Source organism: Armigeres subalbatus, chromosome 3 (genome assembly GCF_024139115.2).
Source record: "Armigeres subalbatus isolate Guangzhou_Male chromosome 3, GZ_Asu_2, whole genome shotgun sequence".
NCBI classification, from domain to species: Eukaryota; Metazoa; Arthropoda; class Insecta; order Diptera; family Culicidae; genus Armigeres; species Armigeres subalbatus.
The window spans coordinates 401603955-401624150 of NC_085141.1; the positions used below are offsets into that span (position 1 = coordinate 401603955).

Sequence of the window (20196 nt, forward strand, 5' to 3'; positions counted from 1 at the left end):
GCTATCAATTCGCCTTTTCAGCTAAGACCATGTCGCCCAACATATACTTCTTCGCTTCTCGCCTTCTTGCATCGTAATAACCCTTCTGTTGCTTCTCCTTGGTCCTGATGTTGTCGTTTGCTCGTAGTTTCAGTTCGTCGATATTCTCCACACGGTTATCTGATTCACCATAAATCGGTAGTACTATTTCGTTGCGGACAAAATCTCTCGGTTTGTTAGTTAGAACCAGCTGGCTTGGAGATACTCCAGTAGTGGTATTAGGCGTACTGTTTATGGCCCATTGTACTACAGGCAAGTTCATATCCCACTTACGATGATTATCTTGTAGCATTGTACGAACTGCGATTTGCTCGTTCCACTTGGCCGTTCGCCCTCGGTGACCCGACTGCCACCAAAATATGAAGAATTTGGTAGTCCTCACAAAATTTCCGAAAATTCCTAGCCGTAAATGCTGTACCCCGGTCGGTAATGATCCTTTGAGGAGTTCCAAACATCGCCATTACGTCACGCATTATCTTCGCCACATGATCGGAGCGTGTTGTTCACACTGCTTGTAGAAAAACAAACTTTGAGAATCCGTCTATTATTACCAACACGTGTACACAGTGGCGCCGGGAGTGGGTGGGACAAGTAGGACATTTCCTACGCATGAAAAACCTGGTAGGACAGTCAAAGCATTGTCCTACCCATGATTATGGTAAGAAAATACCATATGGATGACTAAAAGATCTTATACTATCTATACTGTTTTAATTTCTAGATCTAAAAATATCATTGAACGTTTCACAGTTAATCAGTGGTAAAATTGACAGTCGTGGAAGTTTCCGGGATTGTGAAGGAGAAATCTGGTGACTGGTCATAACTTGTGTAAATTGTGCTACAATCCAAGTTAATAAAGGTTGGTATTCACTACATACGGGTCCACCCAGTTGGGAAAGGAGAGAAATGTTAGTGTGGTTATTGCTGCTACTAGAGACCGAGAAAACCTCAGAATCCGAACATTAGAACGGAAAGGAAATTTAGTTATCTTGATAAGGTAGATGACCAAAAATATGGATCGAGGATTCACTTAAAAAAATATGTAGTCTATTTCACATTATGTGATGTAGTTGTTTAGTCTTCGCCAAACCACCTGTCTATAAGGCAGAAACATTAGTCAATAGACTGCCGAGCTCGTCTCCAAAAGTTAAAAAAAGGAGCAAAGAAGGGTTCGAGTTCTTAGAAGTTAATTATCACTAACTGAGACCATAAAATATTTTATAAAATTTAAAGACTGTCTTAACAGGGAATTTATAACTTATCTGAGGATGTCCGAAAAAATCTCTAGAAATGTTTCCTGGGGATCTCCGGAAAGTCTCTAAAAGTATTCAATAGATATGTCCAGTCTGTCCTACCCACGCCTCAGAACGTGACGGCGCTTCTGCGTGTACATTTCCGTTGGTGAATGACGGAAACGGACCTACATGATCCAAATGTAGGGTCTGGAACGGAACAGGACTCTTTGGAACCGGATTCAACTTGCCTTCCAACTGCCCTCCCTTTGCCATATAGTATGCACATTTCGGAAAAACCTTAATAAATTTTTTTACATAATGCCGCACTCTCTTAAACCAAAACTTCTACCGCAGGTTTTCCAATACTTTATCTTCCGGCATATGTCCCATGTCGTCGTGATAAGCTTTGAGTATTCTCCATCGCACTCGCTCGGGTGCCACTCACATCAGCTCACCCCCAACTCGTCGCTTCAATCGGTTACGAAAGGCATTTTATGAGACAGATCGAAACAGCTGTTTTTCTCGTGTTTATCTACTTGGACAATTAGTGGGAGCCCGTTTGTTTGGTAATTTCGCACCGAACATTCCGATAGGTCCCATCATCAATTCTGCCTGTTTTACGTTTTGGTTAACCAGGGTTTTAGAACATAGTTTTTCATATGATTCTTAAAATGTATCTTTAGATAATTCATACCATTGCATTCTAAGCATGAAATGCTGAAGAAAATACGAATGAAAAGTAAAACGTTACAAACATTATTTTGTGTTCGGACCTAACGGAATGTTTACGCAGCATCATACGAAAACAAAACATTAGAAGTAAATAAACGGGCCACCGCGAAACGTCTCATAAAATGCCTTATAATCGTGTCGCATTTTCTGGTCGGTGTCATTCTGAATTGGCCTGTTCAACGAATCCACAATCTCCCTCAACTTCGGGTCTTGACGCTGCATAGTGACAAGGAAATCACCTTCATCGATCTCGAGTTGCATAATATGGAAAATTACGGGCACTTGTTCCTCTGGTTCGCCGTGGGATTTCAGCTAAGTGAGTCGACATGCCGCATTTTGGTTCCTGCTCGATGCTCTATTTTGAGATTGAACTCTTGCTATTTCAAAATCCATCTGGCAACACGTCGACAAATATCTTTTTTGCCAATGTCTGCGTTACGGCACTGCAGTCAGTTATCACTTTAAACGTCTCTACGCTGGAGACGAAAGCTAATAGGGTAAATCACTACTTGGGCCTATGGACCTGGTTCCCGGCTCACTGTATAGAAAACTAATGATTAATACTGTTTGGATGATTGATAATATTTAAAAGTCTCCCATTTATTTTTCACAATACTCAATATTTTTCAATCACTTATTTTATTCCTAATTGATCCAATTGTAGAAAACAAAATGTAGATTTCAAAATTCGCTCTCCGATGCCAGATCACTGAGCCGGAGTGAATCTTTCCACTTTTACAAAACGGTATCATCGAATAATCACTTACCTGAAGATCGACACAGTGCTCGATACAACCATTGCTTGAAGCTGTTAATCACCACACCATCATTCAAAACACAAGCACTTCAATTATTCCTATTTGTTCGTTTCACTAGAACTTATTTAAACATATTAGAATACATTTTAAAATGTATTCTCAAACCGAACAAAAATTCACCTCGGCCCAAGAACTTCTAGCCGCACAGTGCTGCCAAAAGGCCAGGATTATGAAAATGATCCTTCATCGTTAACCTTTTGTCTGTGCTCTGGGGTCAATATGACCCCAGGCCACTTTGAGTGGCTGCCATTTTTTAGTTTTCAACCGATTCTCCTAATTTTTGGTAGTTTGGTAAAACTCGCCGAGATCTGTCTCCTAGGTGCAAATTCGCTTGAAAAATCTTGAAAATATGCGCTACAGTGTACTTTTTTCAAAAAACTTACGTTGTCTGTGCTCTGGGGTCAAATTGACCCCAAATTGAAATTGCTATAACTTTTCTAATGTTTCGCCAATTTTGGATTTTTGGGGCTGTTTCAAAAGATAATTTAATCATCTTTCAGGTCGTTACCAAAGATTGACTATAGGTAGGCGGGTACATCGCGGGGAGGGGTTTTCGTAAAAAAGGGTACAAAGACAGTGATTTTTCATGCTTATTTTACTTATATCTGAAAATCCTACCCATTTTGAACTGTACCTTTTCAAAAAGGTTATGCAGGAAGGCGTGTGCTTTGACATGAGGCATTGATTAATTTAGAGCTTGGTCGCTGGGTGGCGGTATATTTGAATTCATTAATTTAGACTACTCCAGTAATTCCGATATATGTAATTTTCCTCATTGTAAATATTCTTATCAAACAAATTTGAAATTTGTAAAGATGACATATTTAACAAAGTTCATCTGGTGGGAATGGACTGTCATGTGACGGAATAAATAATTAGGAAATTTACAAATAGGCGGCGCTAGCGTACTTGCAATATTCTTGCATATATGAAATATTGATTTAGCTTGAGATCCCTCATACCTGCACCCAAGTTGTATTCGGCAACATTGTTCAGGATGTCTAGCACTACAAAGCGGTGCTCAATATAATAAGCACTTCTTCCAATTTTTAAATTTGTGCGATAAGCATATTTACACTGAGGAGAATTCTATATATCGGCATATCTTAAGTAGTCCAAAATAACGAATTCAAATATACCACCACCTGGCAGCCGAGTTCTAAACTTATCAACGCCTCATTCCTAAGCACATGCCTTCCTGCATAACCTTTTTAAAAAAGGTGCAGTTCAAAATGGGTAGGATTTTCGGATATAAGTAAAATAATCATGAAAAATCACTGTTTTTGTACCCTTGTTCACTAAAACCCCTCCCCGCGATGTACCCGCCCACCTATAGTCAATCTTTGGTAACGACCTGAAAGATGATTAAATTATCTTTCAAAACAGCCCCAAAAATCCAAAATTGGCCAAACATTCAAAAAGTTAGAGCAGTTTCAATTTGGGGTCAATTTGACCCCAGAGCACAGACAACGTAAGTTTTTTTGAACACAGACAGAAGGTTAATAGGAAAATTGTCTAATACGTTGAAGCTATCATGTTATTTATAATTCTCTCGATTTCAAAAGGTGGAAAAATATTGTTTTTAAGTAATTGGAAGAAATTTGGATGAGTAAACATATCTTCACAACCAAATAAAAATGATTATGAATAATACCATCTGGCGCGGAGACGAGCCAGCCTCGGGCTGAAAGTCTCCTTAATAAAGACACAAAAAAAAAATACCATCTGGCATCTTGTTGTCGTGGAACGTGCATATTTTTGTTTACGTCGCATTTTCTACCGTTCAGAGAGAGAATGAGAGTAAATGTTGAGAGATTGAGTGAAGTTTTGCTTAGGCCGGGAACTAGTTTTTATGTATGCCGGAATGACAATCGCTATGACTGAAATGAGTGCTGCACCTCGTTAATTTTAATCAAATAAAAGCTATTTGAACGATATTTAGCACGAATAGCTATTTTTCAAGTAGAAGAGAACCCAAATGCAGTATTATATAGCCCACAAAATTCAGAAAAAGTTGCTTCCTGTCATAAATATCAATTAAATAATGCAGTCGTACGCATGTTGGTCCGGGAATGGGGTAAGAAACCCTACCTCTAGCTCGTAGCTGAAATACGTTTGTTCCTGATCACTCGTTTTCCTGCTGAAAAAGCTGACTGGTTTCCAGCCTTCGACATCTAACTGCAGCAAAATACATCCTAATCCAACCGCTGATGCATCAGTATGCAGTTCTACGTCCCTGGAACCATCGTACAGTGCTAGAACCGGTTGCGAAACAATTTTGTTTTGCGTTTAATGCTGATTTCAAATCTTCAAACAATTCCACTTGCTCTGCATTCCACACAAACTCTTGATCCTGCTTCAAAAGTTTCACCATTGCACTCGCTCGCAATCCATAGTTCTCCACAAATCTTTTAGAATATCCTGACAAACCCAGGAATTGCACTTCCAGCCGGATTTTGAGTACAGGAAACATCTTCACCGCCTATATTTTTCGTTGACCGGGTTTCATTCCTTCCTTCGACACTTCGAAACCAAGAAACTCTTCCGAGTGCTTGAAAAATTGACTTTTCTTCAGGTTTACAGTGAACCCATGCACCGGGCCAAAAGGCATTCTAACAAATTGGTAGTGGCTGTACATTGTTGAGAATGCCGTTAACTGTTTGCTGCTTTCTGCCACCGGTAGTTGATAGTAGCCGCTGTATAAACCAATTGTAATGAACACCACTCCACCGGATACTCCATTGGTATTGATTAGCAACCCTATAACCTAGTTATTCTAGTATTGATATCTGTCTCTTTCTTTCACCGGCTTGTAAGCTCGATTGAACACACTTCTCGCACAACCGTTCTCTTATCCGAAACTTCACGCTTAAAATGACTTACATATTTTTGTGTTCCGTTCACACAAAACGGGCCTCTCCTGGAACAACTCATATTATGAGTAATTACGATGTTACTCATTTTTGTGTAACCGATGGCCGATGCACGCTTAAAGTAAATTACACATCGCATGAATAATTTTCACACATGACGACGATGACACGAGAGAATGACAATCTGTGTGAAAATTATGTGTAAGACATGCACAGTCGCTGTGTAATGTCTTTTATTCTTTTAATATGTGTAAGAAACTTTGCTTCGAACTGTCAAGTCCATTTTGATCGCCATGATGACGGTTGCGTCCGGCATGCATCGCAAGGAAAATGACTTTTTCTGTGGATTTTCGTTTTGTTTCGATACGATACAACTAAAATGTGCGACTATAAACATCGCACTTTAGTTTGGTCATATCGGAACAAATGGGGACTCCTCTGAAATAGTATAAAAATGTTGCGATAATTTTCAATTCACATGAAAAAATATAATTGAGGTTAGGTCCGTTTTCCGACCGCTCTCTCACTGTGTGAAATGAACTCATCGGAAATCGTTAACCGTCAATTACTCTAAAATGAGTAACATGGCAGATACTCATAATATGTGTTGTTCCAGGTTAGGCCTGTTTTGTGTGAACGAAACACAAAATTGTGTGAATGACTTTAAGCGTGTGATTTTCGGTGAGTTCATTTTACACAGCGAGAGAGCAGTCGAAATCGAACCTAACCTCAGTTGTTAATGTTAAAGTAAGCCAACTTTTCCATACTTATTCGGAGGCTTCTCCAATCGTTTCGATCAACAAAACAAAGTGCGATGATTGTATTCGCACTTTTTTGTTTCGCCATCAAAACAAAAGGAAAACCTCCGAAAAGTACGATTTCTTGCAGCACATTCTGCATACATTCGCCATCATAGCGACCCGAAGGGACTTTGACAGTTCGAGGCAAACTCACTTACACATATCATGCACATGTGAGACAGTACACAGCGACTGCTTATGTTTCACACAAAATTTTCACTCATAGTGAGAGTTGGCCAAGGCGTCGCCGTGATGTGTGAAAGCTATTCATGCGATGTGTACTTGACTTTAAGCGTGTTCCCTTTAGTTATTCTCACTCTCTCCTCTCTTCAGCCACACTTTTCCATCCTTCTTCGTCATAAAAACACTTCCTCTTTTCAGGAGATCCTTGCCCATTATCACCGGCAAATCTTGAGTAAAGTTGGGTACAACCAACAAAGCCACTTTTTCTTCGATTTCATCCACTTTTAAAACCGCTACTACTTTCTCCGTTACTCGCAGGCGTCGACCTCCGAACCCTTTCAACAAAACATCCGCCGCTTGACGATCACCAAATTTCTGCGCCATCGAACTCTCACTCATTTTCAAACTCGTCGTCCACCTCAATTGCTCTCGAAAGGCCTGGATGGCTCACCATTTCGGTTCACGTGACGATATTTAGCCAGGTGTATTTCTGACCCACACCGAAAACATTTTCTTGGTTTTGGTTTCTCCAAACAATTCTCCGCAATGTGATCAGCTCTGAAACACCGATAGCAGGTCTTGTCCCGCTTGACAGCTCTCGTCACATCTGATGACCTCATGTTGCCCAATCCATCTAACCACTTCAGCTGCTCGAGGAGTTCCGATAGTGTTCGAGACATTGATATTGTCACACCTTTCGACCGATGTACTTCTGCTACTCCTGCTATGACATATTTGATAATAGTCCGATCGTCGAATCCTCCTTTCCTTCCTAGTGCAACTTGGAAGTAGGTTTCAATGGTTTCAGCCGACTTTTTCTTACGCTTCATAAGTTTCTCATGAATAGCTATTGAATCCAAAGACTCCGGAAAAGCTTCAAGAAACGTTGTCTTAAACGCCGGCCACGTTTTAACTAACGTCTGCGCCCCATTCCATCAAAGCCTTGCTGCTCCTTTCATGTGCACTTTTACGCAAAGAAATTTCTTGAGTTCTGACCAGTCATAAGTTGCCAACGCTGCTTCCAGATTATCCATCCAGAATTCTGCCGGCTCGCAAGTTGACTAATCTGGATTGAAATCGGAAATGAGATTCTCCATTTCGTAGCGGCTGGGTACTGTCACATCTACCACTACACCGGGCTGTACCACTGCCTTCGAACTACTAGCTACAGCAGCTTGACCCTTTTGTAGTTTCTCTAACTCAGCATCCAATGCCGCATTTCTTGCTTTTAGTTCGTCCATCCTTCTTGCACTGTTTCGCAATGTGATCCTATTCTCTGTGCCACAAGAATCTCTATCGTAGGCACCTTGGCTCATGTTTTTTGGAAACGTTTAGTTCACTCTATTGTGTGCAGCAAACAATGGAACATTGGCGACCTCGGCACTCGGTGGGATTCGTGGCCGTGCGGTTAGCGACGTCAATTGTCTAGACGCATGTGCTATGGAGCGTGGGCTCAAATCCCGCTCCGGTAAGAAGGAAACTTTTCATGATCTAAAAATTCTCCACCGGTCCACTAGATTTTATGTGTCCTGCCCGTTGTCTAGGTGTTGAATGTTCGGTCTGTACGACCTCTGGTCGAAGACGGTGTTCCTGTCTTGCACGTGGGTGAATAGCTCATGGGGATATTAAACCACTGGATAACTAATCGCCACAAGGCAATCTTGGACTGTTCACCAAATATTCTCTAACACGTCCTCAAGTCACTGTCCCGACCGATACTCCTCGAAACGATAGTTTTTGACGTAGAACTACGTCTGTCTTTTTCTATATTAGGGTACACTTCACGATTGCAAAAAATTTAAAATCGTCACGAAAATATGATAGACTTTGACCGTTAATATCTCAGCCGTTTCTCGATGGATTTTCAATTTTCTTGGACCATTCGATCAAGGAGGAGTCAACGCTTCATATCCGATGTACACTGAAGTCGGTTTTTACGCGTTTTATTTTTACACGAATCGCTTTTATGCATTTTTTTTCATTAAAATTTCTGGATGACCGCGATTTATTTAGACATATTTTGGAATTTATGTAGTTTTTACGTTGTTTCAAGTTACGCGGCCCATATCCTCCACGTAAAAGCTGGACTCCAGTGTGTTACAATATTTATGTATGATTATTTACTACTGAATACTTGCTAACAGTTTTGCAATCGGTTTTGGTGAATCAGTCAAACTCGCAAGTGCATCGCAAGCTTCTTCTTCCATAGCACTACATTCCAACTGGAACTTGGCCTGCTTTTCAATTAGAATAAGAAAAATAAGTTCAAAAGTAGCATTTACCAATGCTTCGAACCGAGAAACAATTATCGTACGATTTTCACTCTCTAGCGAGTTTTTATCAATTGATTATTTGGATATGTGTTCGCTTGAGAATGTTGTTCATCCTTCATTATTTGAAAATTTTATTTTCATCATTCTTTTCAAATTTTGTTTTAAAAATTATATACATCACCATGGTTTGTAATGCTCACTCAATCTTAGCAGACAATCACGAAAACTAGCAGTACTGCCACGTAGTTCAACGTCACCTTTGCGTACAACCCGATTGGGCTGCACCTTTGAGTTTTTCACCGGCTGTTGAGTTATCAACCCAACCCTACAATGAGGTTAGGGCCGTACACTAATTACGTAAGCATTTTTTCTGGGTTTTTCAAGCCCCCCTCCCCCCATGTAAGATTTTTTCCATACAAATCATTTTTTATTTATATGGAACGTAAGAAAATTGTAGACCCCCCCTCCCCCCCCTAAGTGCTTACGTAATTAGTGTACGACCCCTTATCGACGAAACACTCTTCGCGAACCGATTAATTAAACCAGCGGTTCTCAACCTGGGGTACATTTTTTTTTCAATCGTCCTATCAATATACTCATAAGCCTCATTTTAAAAGTCTTGACAGCCTTCTTTCAAGAGGCTCAGAAACCTTAAAGTGGTTTGGACGCATCCTTTCAACCAAAAAGGCTCGGAATGTTCTAAAGCTCGTAAGGCTTCTTCCAAGAAGCCTCCATTCAAGAGACTCGAAAGCCTCCTTTCCACAGGCTTGGAAGCCTCCTTTCAACAGGCTTGGAAGCCTTCTTTTAAAAGGCTCGGAAGACTCTTTTAAAAAGGCTCGGAAGGCTTCTTTCAAGAGTCTCGGAAGCCTCCTTTCAAAAGGCTTGAAGCCTCCCTTTAGGAGGCTCGGATTTTTTCCTTCAAGAGGCTGTGAAGCGTCCATTCAGAATACTCCTATGCCTCCTTTAAGTGGATAAAAAGCCGCCGTTCAAGAGGCACGGAAGGCTTAAAAGTGTTTATTCAAGAAACTCCCAAGCCTCCTTTCGGGGGCTCAAAAGCTGCCATTCAATAGGCACGGAAGAATCCTTTCCAGAAGCTTGGATGCCTCCTTTCCAAAGCTCGAAAACCTCGCATCAAGATGCTTGGAATTCGGAAGACTCCTTTTAAGTGGCTCGGAAGCCTTCCATAAAATGGCTCCTAAGGTCTTTCATAAGGCTCGGAAGCCTCCTTTCAAGAGGATAGGAAGCCTCCTTTCAAGAGGCTCGGAAGCCTCCTTTCAACAAGAGGCCTGGAAGCCTCCTTTCAACAAGAGACTCAGCCTCCTTTCAACAAGAGGCCTGGAAGCCTCCTTTCAACAAGAGGCCTGGAAGCCTCCTTTCAAGAGGCTCAGAAGCCTCCTTTCAAGAGGCTCAGAGCCTCCTTTCAACAAGAGGCCTGGAAGCCTCCTTTCAACAAGAGGCCTGGAAGCCTCCTTTCAACAAGAGGCCTGGAAGCCTCCTTTCAACAAGAGGCCTGGAAGCCTCCTTTCAACAAGAGGCTCGGAAGCCTCCTTTCAACAAGAGGCTCGGAAGCCTCCTTTCAACAAGAGGCTCGGAAGCCTCCTTTCAACAAGAGGCTCGGAAGCCTCCTTTCAACAAGAGGCTCCAAGCCTCCTTTCAACAAGAGGCTCGGAAGCCTCCTTTCAACAAGAGGCTCGGAAGCCTCCTTTCAACAAGAGGCTCGGAAGCCTCCTTTCAACAAGAGGCTCGGAAGCCTCCTTTCAACAAGAGGCTCGGAAGCCTCCTTTCAACAAGAGGCTCGGAAGCCTCCTTTCAACAAGAGGCTCGGAAGCCTCCTTTCAACAAGAGGCTCGGAAGCCTCCTTTCAACAAGAGGCTCGGAAGCCTCCTTTCAACAAGAGGCTCGGAAGCCTCCTTGCAACAAGAGGCCTCAAGCCTCCTTTCAACAAGAGGCCTCAGCCTCCTTTCAACAAGAGGCCTGGAAGCCTCCTTTCAACAAGAGGCCTGGAAGCCTCCTTTCAACAAGAGGCTCAGCCTCCTTTCAACAAGAGGCCTGGAAGCCTCCTTTCAAGAGGCCTGAAGCCTCCTTTCAACAAGAGGCTCAGCCTCCTTTCAACAAGAGGCCTGGAAGCCTCCTTTCAACAAGAGGCCTCAGCCTCCTTTCAACAAGAGGCCTGGAAGCCTCCTTTCAACAAGAGGCCTGGAAGCCTCCTTCAAGAGGCCTGGAAGCCTCCTTCAAGAGGCTCAGGCCTCCTTTCAAGAGGCTCAGAAGCCTCCTTTCAAGAGGCTCAGAGCCTCCTTTCAAGAGGCCTGGAAGCCTCCTTTCAAGAGGCCTGGAAGCCTCCTTTCAAGAGGCTCAAGCCTCCTTTCAAGAGGCCTCAGAAGCCCTCCTTTCAAGAGGCTCAAGCCTCCTTTCAAGAGGCCTCAGAAGCCTCCTTCAAGAGGCCTGGAAGCCTCCTTTCAAGAGGCCTGGAAGCCTCCTTTCAAGAGGCTCAGGCCTCCTTTCAAGAGGCTCAGAAGCCTCCTTTCAAGAGGCCTGGAAGCCTCCTTTCAAGAGGCCCAGAGCCTCCTTTCAAGAGGCCTGGAAGCCTCCTTTCAAGAGGCTCAGAAGCCTCCTTCAAGAGGCCCCAGCCTCCTTTCAAGAGGCCTCAAGCCTCCTTTCAAGAGGCCTGGAAGCCTCCTTTCAAGAGGCTCAGAAGCCTCCTTTCAAGAGGCCTGGAAGCCTCCTTCAAGAGGCCTGGAAGCCTCCTTCAAGAGGCCCAAGCCTCCTTTCAAGAGGCCTCAAGCCTCCTTTCAAGAGGCTCAAGCCTCCTTTCAAGAGGCTCAGAAGCCTCCTTTCAAGAGGCTCAGCCTCCTTTCAAGAGGCCCGGAAGCCTCCTTTCAAGAGGCCTGGAAGCCTCCTTTCAAGAGGCTCAGAAGCCTCCTTTCAAGAGGCCTCAGCCTCCTTTCAAGAGGCTCAGAAGCCTCCTTTCAAGAGGCCTGGAAGCCTCCTTTCAAGAGGCCTGGAAGCCTCCTTTCAAGAGGCCTGGAAGCCTCCCTTCAAGAGGCCTGGAAGCCTCCTTCAAGAGGCCTCAGAAGCCTCCTTTCAAGAGGCTCAAGCCTCCTTCAAGAGGCCTGGAAGCCTCCTTTCAAGAGGCTCAGGAAGCCTCCTTCAAGAGGCTCAGAAGCCTCCTTTCAAGAGGCTCGGAAGCCTCCTTTCAAGAGGCTCAGCCTCCTTCAAGAGGCTCAAGCCTCCTTTCAAGAGGCCTCAGCCTCCTTTCAAGAGGCTCGGAAGCCTCCTTTCAAGAGGCCTCAGAAGCCTCCTTTCAAGAGGCCCAGCCTCCTTTCAAGAGGCTCAGGAAGCCTCCTTCAAGAGGCTCAGAAGCCTCCTTTCAAGAGGCCCGGAAGCCTCCTTTCAAGAGGCCCGAGCCTCCTTTCAAGAGGCTCAGAAGCCTCCTTTCAAGAGGCTCAGAGCCTCCTTTCAAGAGGCTCGGAAGCCTCCTTTCAAGAGGCTCAGGAAGCCTCCTTTCAAGAGGCCCGGAAGCCTCCTTTCAAGAGGCTCCAGCCTCCTTTCAAGAGGCTCGGAAGCCTCCTTTCAAGAGGCCTGGAAGCCTCCTTTCAAGAGGCTCAGAAGCCTCCTTTCAAGAGGCCTGGAAGCCTCCTTTCAAGAGGCCTGGAAGCCTCCTTCAAGAGGCTCAGAAGCCTCCTTTCAAGAGGCCCGGAAGCCTCCTTTCAAGAGGCTCAAGCCTCCTTCAAGAGGCCCGGAAGCCTCCTTTCAAGAGGCTCAGCCTCCTTTCAAGAGGCTCAGAAGCCTCCTTTCAAGAGGCCCGGAAGCCTCCTTTCAAGAGGCCTCAGCCTCCTTTCAAGAGGCTCAGAAGCCTCCTTCAAGAGGCTCAGAAGCCTCCTTTCAAGAGGCTCAGCCTCCTTTCAAGAGGCCTGGAAGCCTCCTTTCAAGAGGCTCAGAAGCCTGCTTTCAAGAGGCCTGGAAGCCTCCTTTCAAGAGGCCCGGAAGCCTCCCTTCAAGAGGCTCAGCCTCCTTTCAAGAGGCCCAGAAGCCTCCCTTTCAAGAGGCCTGGAAGCCTCCTTCCAAGAGGCCTGCAAGCCTCCTTTCAGAGGCCCGGAAGCCTCCTTTCAAGAGGCTCAGAAGCCTCCTTTCAAGAGGCTCAGAAGCCTCCTTTCAAGAGGCTCCAGCCTCCTTTCAAGAGGCTCAGAAGCCTCCTTTCAAGAGGCCTGGAAGCCTCCTTTCAAGAGGCCCGGAAGCCTCCTTTCAAGAGGCTCAGAGCCTCCTTTCAAGAGGCCTCGAAGCCTCCTTCAAGAGGCTTGGAAGCCTCCTTTCAAGAGGCCTGGAAGCCTCCTTTCAAGAGGCTCAGCCTCCTTTCAAGAGGCTCAGAAGCCTCCCTTCAAGAGGCTCAGAGCCTCCTTCAAGAGGCTCAGCTCAGAAGCCTCCTTTCAAGAGGCTCAAGCCTCCTTTCAAGAGGCTCAAGCCTCCTTTCAAGAGGCCTGGAAGCCTCCTTCAAGAGGCTCAGAAGCCTCCTTCAAGAGGCCTCAAAGCCTCCTTTCAAGAGGCTCAGCCTCCTTCAAGAGGCTCAGAAGCCTCCTTCAAGAGGCTCAGAAGCCTCCTTTCAAGAGGCTCAGGCCTCCTTTCAAGAGGCCTCAGAAGCCTCCTTCAAGAGGCTCAGAAGCCTCCTTTCAAGAGGCCCAGAAGCCTCCTTTCAAGAGGCTCGGAAGCCTCCTTTCAAGAGGCTCAGAGCCTCCTTCAAGAGGCCTGGAAGCCTCCTTCAAGAGGCTCAGAGCCTCCTTTCAAGAGGCTCAGAAGCCTCCTTTCAAGAGGCTCAGAGCCTCCTTTCAAGAGGCTCAGAAGCCTCCTTCAAGAGGCCTGGAAGCCTCCTTTCAAGAGGCTCAGAAGCCTCCTTTCAAGAGGCCCAGCCTCCTTTCAAGAGGCTCAGAAGCCTCCTTTCAAGAGGCCTCAGAAGCCTCCTTTCAAGAGGCTCAGGCCTCCTTTCAAGAGGCCCAGAAGCCTCCTTTCAAGAGGCCTGGAAGCCTCCTTCAAGAGGCTGGAAGCCTCCTTTCAAGAGGCCCAGAAGCCTCCTTCAAGAGGCTCAGGCCTCCTTTCAAGAGGCCTGGAAGCCTCCTTTCAAGAGGCTCAAGCCTCCTTTCAAGAGGCTCAAGCCTCCTTTCAAGAGGCCTGGAAGCCTCCTTCAAGAGGCCTGAAGCCTCCTTCAAGAGGCTCAGAAGCCTCCTTTCAAGAGGCCTCAGAAGCCTCCTTCAAGAGGCCTCAGAAGCCTCCTTCAAGAGGCTCAGAAGCCTCCTTTCAAGAGGCCTCAGGCCTCCTTTCAAGAGGCTCAGAAGCCTCCTTTCAAGAGGCCTGGAAGCCTCCTTTCAAGAGGCTCAAAGCCTCCTTTCAAGAGGCTCAGAAGCCTCCTTTCAAGAGGCCTGGAAGCCTCCTTCAAGAGGCCTGGAAGCCTCCTTTCAAGAGGCTCGGAAGCCTCCTTTCAAGAGGCTCAGAAGTCTCCTTCAAGAGGCTCAGTGTCTCCTTTCAAGAGGCTCTGGAAGTCTCCTTTCAAGAGGCCTCGGAAAACTCCTTTCAAGAGGCCTGGAAGTCTCCTTTCAAGAGGCTCACAGTCTCCTTCCAAGATGCATGGAAGCTTCCTTACAAGAGGCTTGGAAGCCTTCTTGCAATAGGCTCTGAAGTCTCCTTTCAAGAAGCTTGGCAGCCTACTTTCAAGAGGCTCAGGAAGCCTCCTTTCAAGAGGCTCAAGCCTCCTCTCAAGAGGCTCGGAAGACTTCTTTCCAGAGACTCTAAAGCATCCTTTCAAGAGGAGGCTTCCGAGCCTATATTTGAATCACCCCTTAAGACATGAAATTATCGAGTTTTGAATTAACGTAACCTATTTTAGTGTACTCTGATGGTTCTTTCGAGACAATTTCCAAGGAACTTCCATTCCACATCTCAATGTATGCTTTTTTTTTTCTTGTTCGGGTGTGCCACCGCGACCAATTATTAGATCTATTGTAGCGTTACCCGTATCCTTAGTGTTTAAGTGCATGTCGAATTACTCCAATGCTATTGAGAAGCAATGCAGTATCGGTTTCGATACAGTTGTTGTTTTGTTTTCTCAAGACCACCATAACAAGGTCCCGCTATTTAGACCCAAGTGTAAAATAATCGAAATTTTTAGTGAAGACCATTTTCTTCATTTGTCAGTTTACTTCCGACACATTCATAGTCGGCTCTGGACAGTCAATATTCAGTTGAATATTAGTCATTGAATATTTATGCACATTTTACAAATTGATAAATTATCTGAAATCTGAACACGTTTCAAATAAGTAAAGTGATTTATCACACAGGACTGAATCCGATTTTCATTCGCGAGGCACTTTCAGTGGTAAACATCAACATAAACAATGCTAATTATGTTTTTTTTCTGCACATAGTAAACACATTCAGTGACAGTCGAATGAATGAGTTCGTGGAGTAGTCGTCTGACTATGTCATTCTATGTTTTGAATATTCATGCGATGTTTGTCAAAATTCGGACCGAAGTTGCTTCATGAATATGAATATTTTAAGCTCTGATTTAGACCCTTCATATAGAGCAATCCCGGTTTTCCGGATAAACTGACACGGTTGATCAAAGCGACGATGGATCGGGTGGTGTGCGTAGTTCGAGTTTCAGGGGCATTCTCGAGTCCCTTCGAAACCCGCAGAGGGTTACGGCAAGGTGATGGTCTTTCGTGTTTGCTATTCAACATCGCTTTGGAAGGTGTAATACGAAGAGCAGGAATTAACACGACTGGTACAATTTTCAATAAGTCCGTCCAGCTATTTGGTTTCGCCGACGACATAGATATTATGGCACGTAGCTTTGAGAAGATGGAGGAAGCCTACATCAGACTAAAGAGGGAATCTAAGCGGATCGGACTAGTCATCAACACGTCGAAGACGAAGTACATGATAGGAAGAGGTTCAAGAGAAGACAATGTGAGCCACCCACCGCGAGTTTGCATCGGTGGTGACGAAATCGAGGTGGTAGAAGAATTTGTGTACTTGGGCTCACTGGTGACTGCCGAAAATGACACCAGCAGAGAAATTCGGAGACGCATAGTGGCTGGAAATCGTACGTACTTTGGACTCCGCAAGACGCTCCGATCGAATAGAGTTCGCCGCCGTACCAAACTGACAATCTACAAAACGCTCTACGGACACGAGACCTGGACGATGCTCGTGGAGGACCAACGCGCACTTGGAGTTTTCGAAAGGAAAGTGCTGCGTACCATCTATGGTGGGGTGCAGATGGCGGACGGTACGTGGAGGAGGCGAATGAACCACGAATTGCATCAGCTGTTGGGAGAACCATCCATCGTTCACACCGCGAAAATCGGACGACTGCGATGGGCCGGGCACGTAGCCAGAATGTCGGACAGTAACCCGGTGAAAATGGTTCTCGACAACGATCCGACGGGCACAAGAAGGCGAGGTGCGCAGCGGGCAAGGTGAATCGATCAGGTGGAAGATGACTTGCGGACCCTCCGTAGACTGCGTGGTTGGCGACGTGTAGCCATGGACCGAGCCGAATGGAGAAGACTCTTATATACCGCACAGGCCACTTCGGCCTTAGTCTGAATAAATAAATAATAATATAGAGCAATCCAATTGAAGGCGCGCCCCTTATCAATAGGAAATTAATCCTTTCTTGAGAAAACAGAACAGTAATACTGTTTTTGGCTATGCTTCGGAGCCCTAGCCACATCCTTGTCTTGCTTCTAGAATATCACCAGTGAAACTCTTAAAACCCGGGATTTAGCTTTGTCTACAAGACCATTTCAAGCAAGAGAATTTGTTCAGTAATAAGAATTTCCGTGTGTTCCTCTCACTACCATTTTTCACCAGCTCATGAAGAGTCAGTACGAACTCGATTTTTCCAGCAGTTAGTTCAGCCTAGGACCGGGTACCGAGGTTTTTTAACTAATTGCTTGAAAAGCTGTTTCCGCTGCATACAGTTTAGCCTCAAACAAAAGGAATTCGAGTCTTTCAACTGTCTGCAAGGTAACATTAATTATGTTTTATTTCTGATACTGCTGTTGGTAGCGAGGACTAAATACGATGAATGCCTAATTATCACAACTTATTGCCCTAGCTAGAAACATGGATTTAGCTAGGGCTCTGTTTGGTACATCTTACACCGCAACACACTACGTCAAAGTGATCTACCGTGTTACGGGACCAATGTATGCTTGAGTCAATAGTTCTTTCATTAGCGACTCATAGAAGATCGACTGTTTTATAGAACATTTTTGGAGCTCGGATCATGTGAACCAACCTATGAATGGTGTATGATATGATATCCCAGTAGGTCCAATTTATTGAAAAGACTCAATCATTATTCACACAAGCTACAGGTTTCTCCAAAACGTCCTGGAATTCGAAACGTTTGAACTACCTACTGATCATTCAAGTCCGTAAACCTCATTGTCATTGTGCATCTTGACTCATGATCATTTTGGAGCAATAAGAATAAGTTAAGAATCATATAATAATATATAAGAATCACATGCTTTTTACAACGGATTGGGCTAATATCAACGATAAGGACATTGCAAAAGCCTTGATTGATCTCATAGGTACCGTGGGCTGAGTTCCAGAACGTTTTGGAGTATCTTGAGAATCCCGTATTCAAGAAAATTGGATTTGCATGATGCCTATTGAACCAGATTGGGTGTATACCGACGATAAGGACATTGCAAAAACCTTGGTTTGTCCAGTAGTTACCGTGGGCTGAACTCAAGAACGTTTTGGATTACCTTGAGCATCTCGTATTCCAGAAAATTAATCACAGGTATAACATTCAGGATGGCTCAGATTGCCTGAGTGTGATTTAGGATTAAAACATGTTAGACTCATTTGTATGCTCTCAGAAACGACATCTTCCAAAGGTTTCGGATATCTGGGTCTTCAGGGTATAGTCAAACTTGACCTCCGATATTTTTCCTACAAATCCAACATCCTGGTGAACAGTTTTGCTGAAGAAAGGTGTGACCTATCTCTCTTCTGTGATTTGACACAGCCAATCTAAAACGCTGGGCATATATGACCCATCCGTCCTAAAACGGTTAGGAGCATAATATTTTTCTTTGTTGATTGTGACCTTACTACAGTAGTTCTAATTAATGCACGTAGTAGGGTAATAGTGCAACCATACATTCTAACGATTTGTTGATCTGTCATTACACGAAATATAAGAAAACAGGTTGAGAATTGCATCAAAATCGGTAAAGTTTTACTAAAATACCTTATTTTTCTCTCTGCTTTGCACCAATAGTTGCGGTAGTGTTCCTATAGTTGCGAGTCCTATACGAAAACAATGGGATTCGCAACTATAGGAACAAGAATTAAAAATAACGCAACTATTGGAACACTGCACCAATAATTGGAGGTATCATTTTTGGTAAGAATGAGCGATTGGATATTTCTTCGTTTAAAACATAATTGATGAGCTTCCGAATGCGCACTTAAGGTGAGCGAACTGAAGTATAGAGTTATAGACGTGGTGTAAGCGAGCTAACAGTGGTGGATCGTACTTAGTTCCTCCACTATTGGGTGTTTAACCCTAGTTCTAATATCCTTAAAAAAAAACGATCTTCGTTCGCCTTCCGGCAAGATGCGCAGCTATAAAGCAAGACCATGCTGAAGGTGTCTGAGTCCGATTTCCGGTCCGGTGTGTTTTCTACTTCCCTGGACATAAAAGTATTATCGTGCTTGACTCATGACATATGGAAATGCAAAAATATGTAACTTGGCTTAGAAACCTAGCTGTTAATAACTGTGGAAGTGCTGTGGAACTGCGAATAAACACTGCGAGACGGCAATGTCTCAGGGGGGGGGGGGGGGGGTGATGAGGGGTAATGCCAACAAGAAGAAAAACTGTATATAAGCCTTTAAAAATAAATATGTACCTTAGATCTGTTCACCATTTTCAAAAGTATTTCAGATTCAAAGTGCCACCCCTCTATTTCAATGAGTATCTTAAATGGAGTCTCCTGACCAATTTTCAGCCAAATCCATGGAGATTAAGAGGTGCATCAAACGAGACTTGTGATTTTTTAGACTTTTTCAAAGAAATGTCGTCTGAATGCATAAATTTACCTTCACATATTAGAAGCATTAGTCGTGAATAGCTTCTTTAGACTATTATCTACCACTTTGTCATTGATACTAGGATGTTTAGAGGGCTTATTCTATGACTTTTTAGTAGATTTTGCTGAAAAAAATGCCTAAAAACCAGAAAAATAATTTTAGGTGCTTCTGGAGGTAGAATAAATATTCAATATGTGCCCAATTTAATTATTTCGCTTATTTCCTTCGAGTGTTGCGGAAGTTTCGTCCATACATCACTTTATTCTGAAAAATAATCTTCGGGATGTAATAATGCAGTTTTCATGAAATACTCAACATTTGAATAGGGTAGTCAAGCAAGACCATTCCCCCCATGCTGAAACAAATTCGCCATGATTTATGAGCAATGTCATTCAGTATGCTCGATCCACTGGTATGGATCTAGAGAGGGCTATGTGGTAGTGTCAGGGCCTGCAGATCAAGAGGTCCACGGTTCGAAGGTGAACAATGAACAGATCTAATGTACAGATGTGAACAGATCTAATGTACAGATCTAGGTACATTGTACCTAGTTACTTTTTAATGTACGGGAATATATGTAACTTTAACTGCTATTTTTTCAAATCATCAAAATTTCTTTCTCTCGGCATACCGTCCATATGGTTCCCTCAGTCGAAGGCAACAGACATCTACACTTCAGCATCCAGCACCAGTTCCAAGCATCCGAGCATCATTCGCTCGGTTGTTGTACTCCAGTCAGCGTTGCTTGTGACTGGGCTGCTAAATTGAGAACATATCACAGCAAAATGCAATCTTCCACAGCTCACCGTAAGACCAGTAGCAGTGTGTGGTCATTATTCTTGAATGAAACTGTCCATCAGCCAGCGAAATGCGACTCTGGTACATTTACCACCTCCAACCGTTGTTGTCAGTTCGGCCGTGCTACGGAGGTGTTCCGCCCAGCAGAGAAGACAATAGAAGGCTGGAAGGTATCGATCGCACTTTTAGGTCGATTAAGCACGGTTTATATACCGTACACTCGTTCGATTTAAGCCGATTAGAGTAGTTTTATTGGCGCTGGGTGGATATTTGTTGTTCGGTTTACTCCCTTCGGGGCTAGGAGGATGTTTGCTCCACTGCACTGGAATTCC

The 20196-nt window shown here is 44.1% G+C and overlaps 1 protein-coding gene across 1 annotated transcript in view; it reads right to left on the minus strand.

Annotated features, from left to right (window-relative positions):
* Nucleotides 1-4: 4 nt before the first annotated feature.
* The window catches only part of LOC134223025 (uncharacterized), a 62180-nt gene continuing 41988 nt past the window's right edge, over nt 5-20196 (minus strand). Inside the window, exons 5-6 of the mRNA XM_062702163.1 lie at nt 1395-1538; nt 5-385 (exon numbers count right to left, since the gene is read on the minus strand). Of these exons, the coding sequence (XP_062558147.1) occupies nt 5-385; nt 1395-1538 (525 nt within the window). The remainder of the gene's footprint in view (nt 386-1394; nt 1539-20196) is intronic.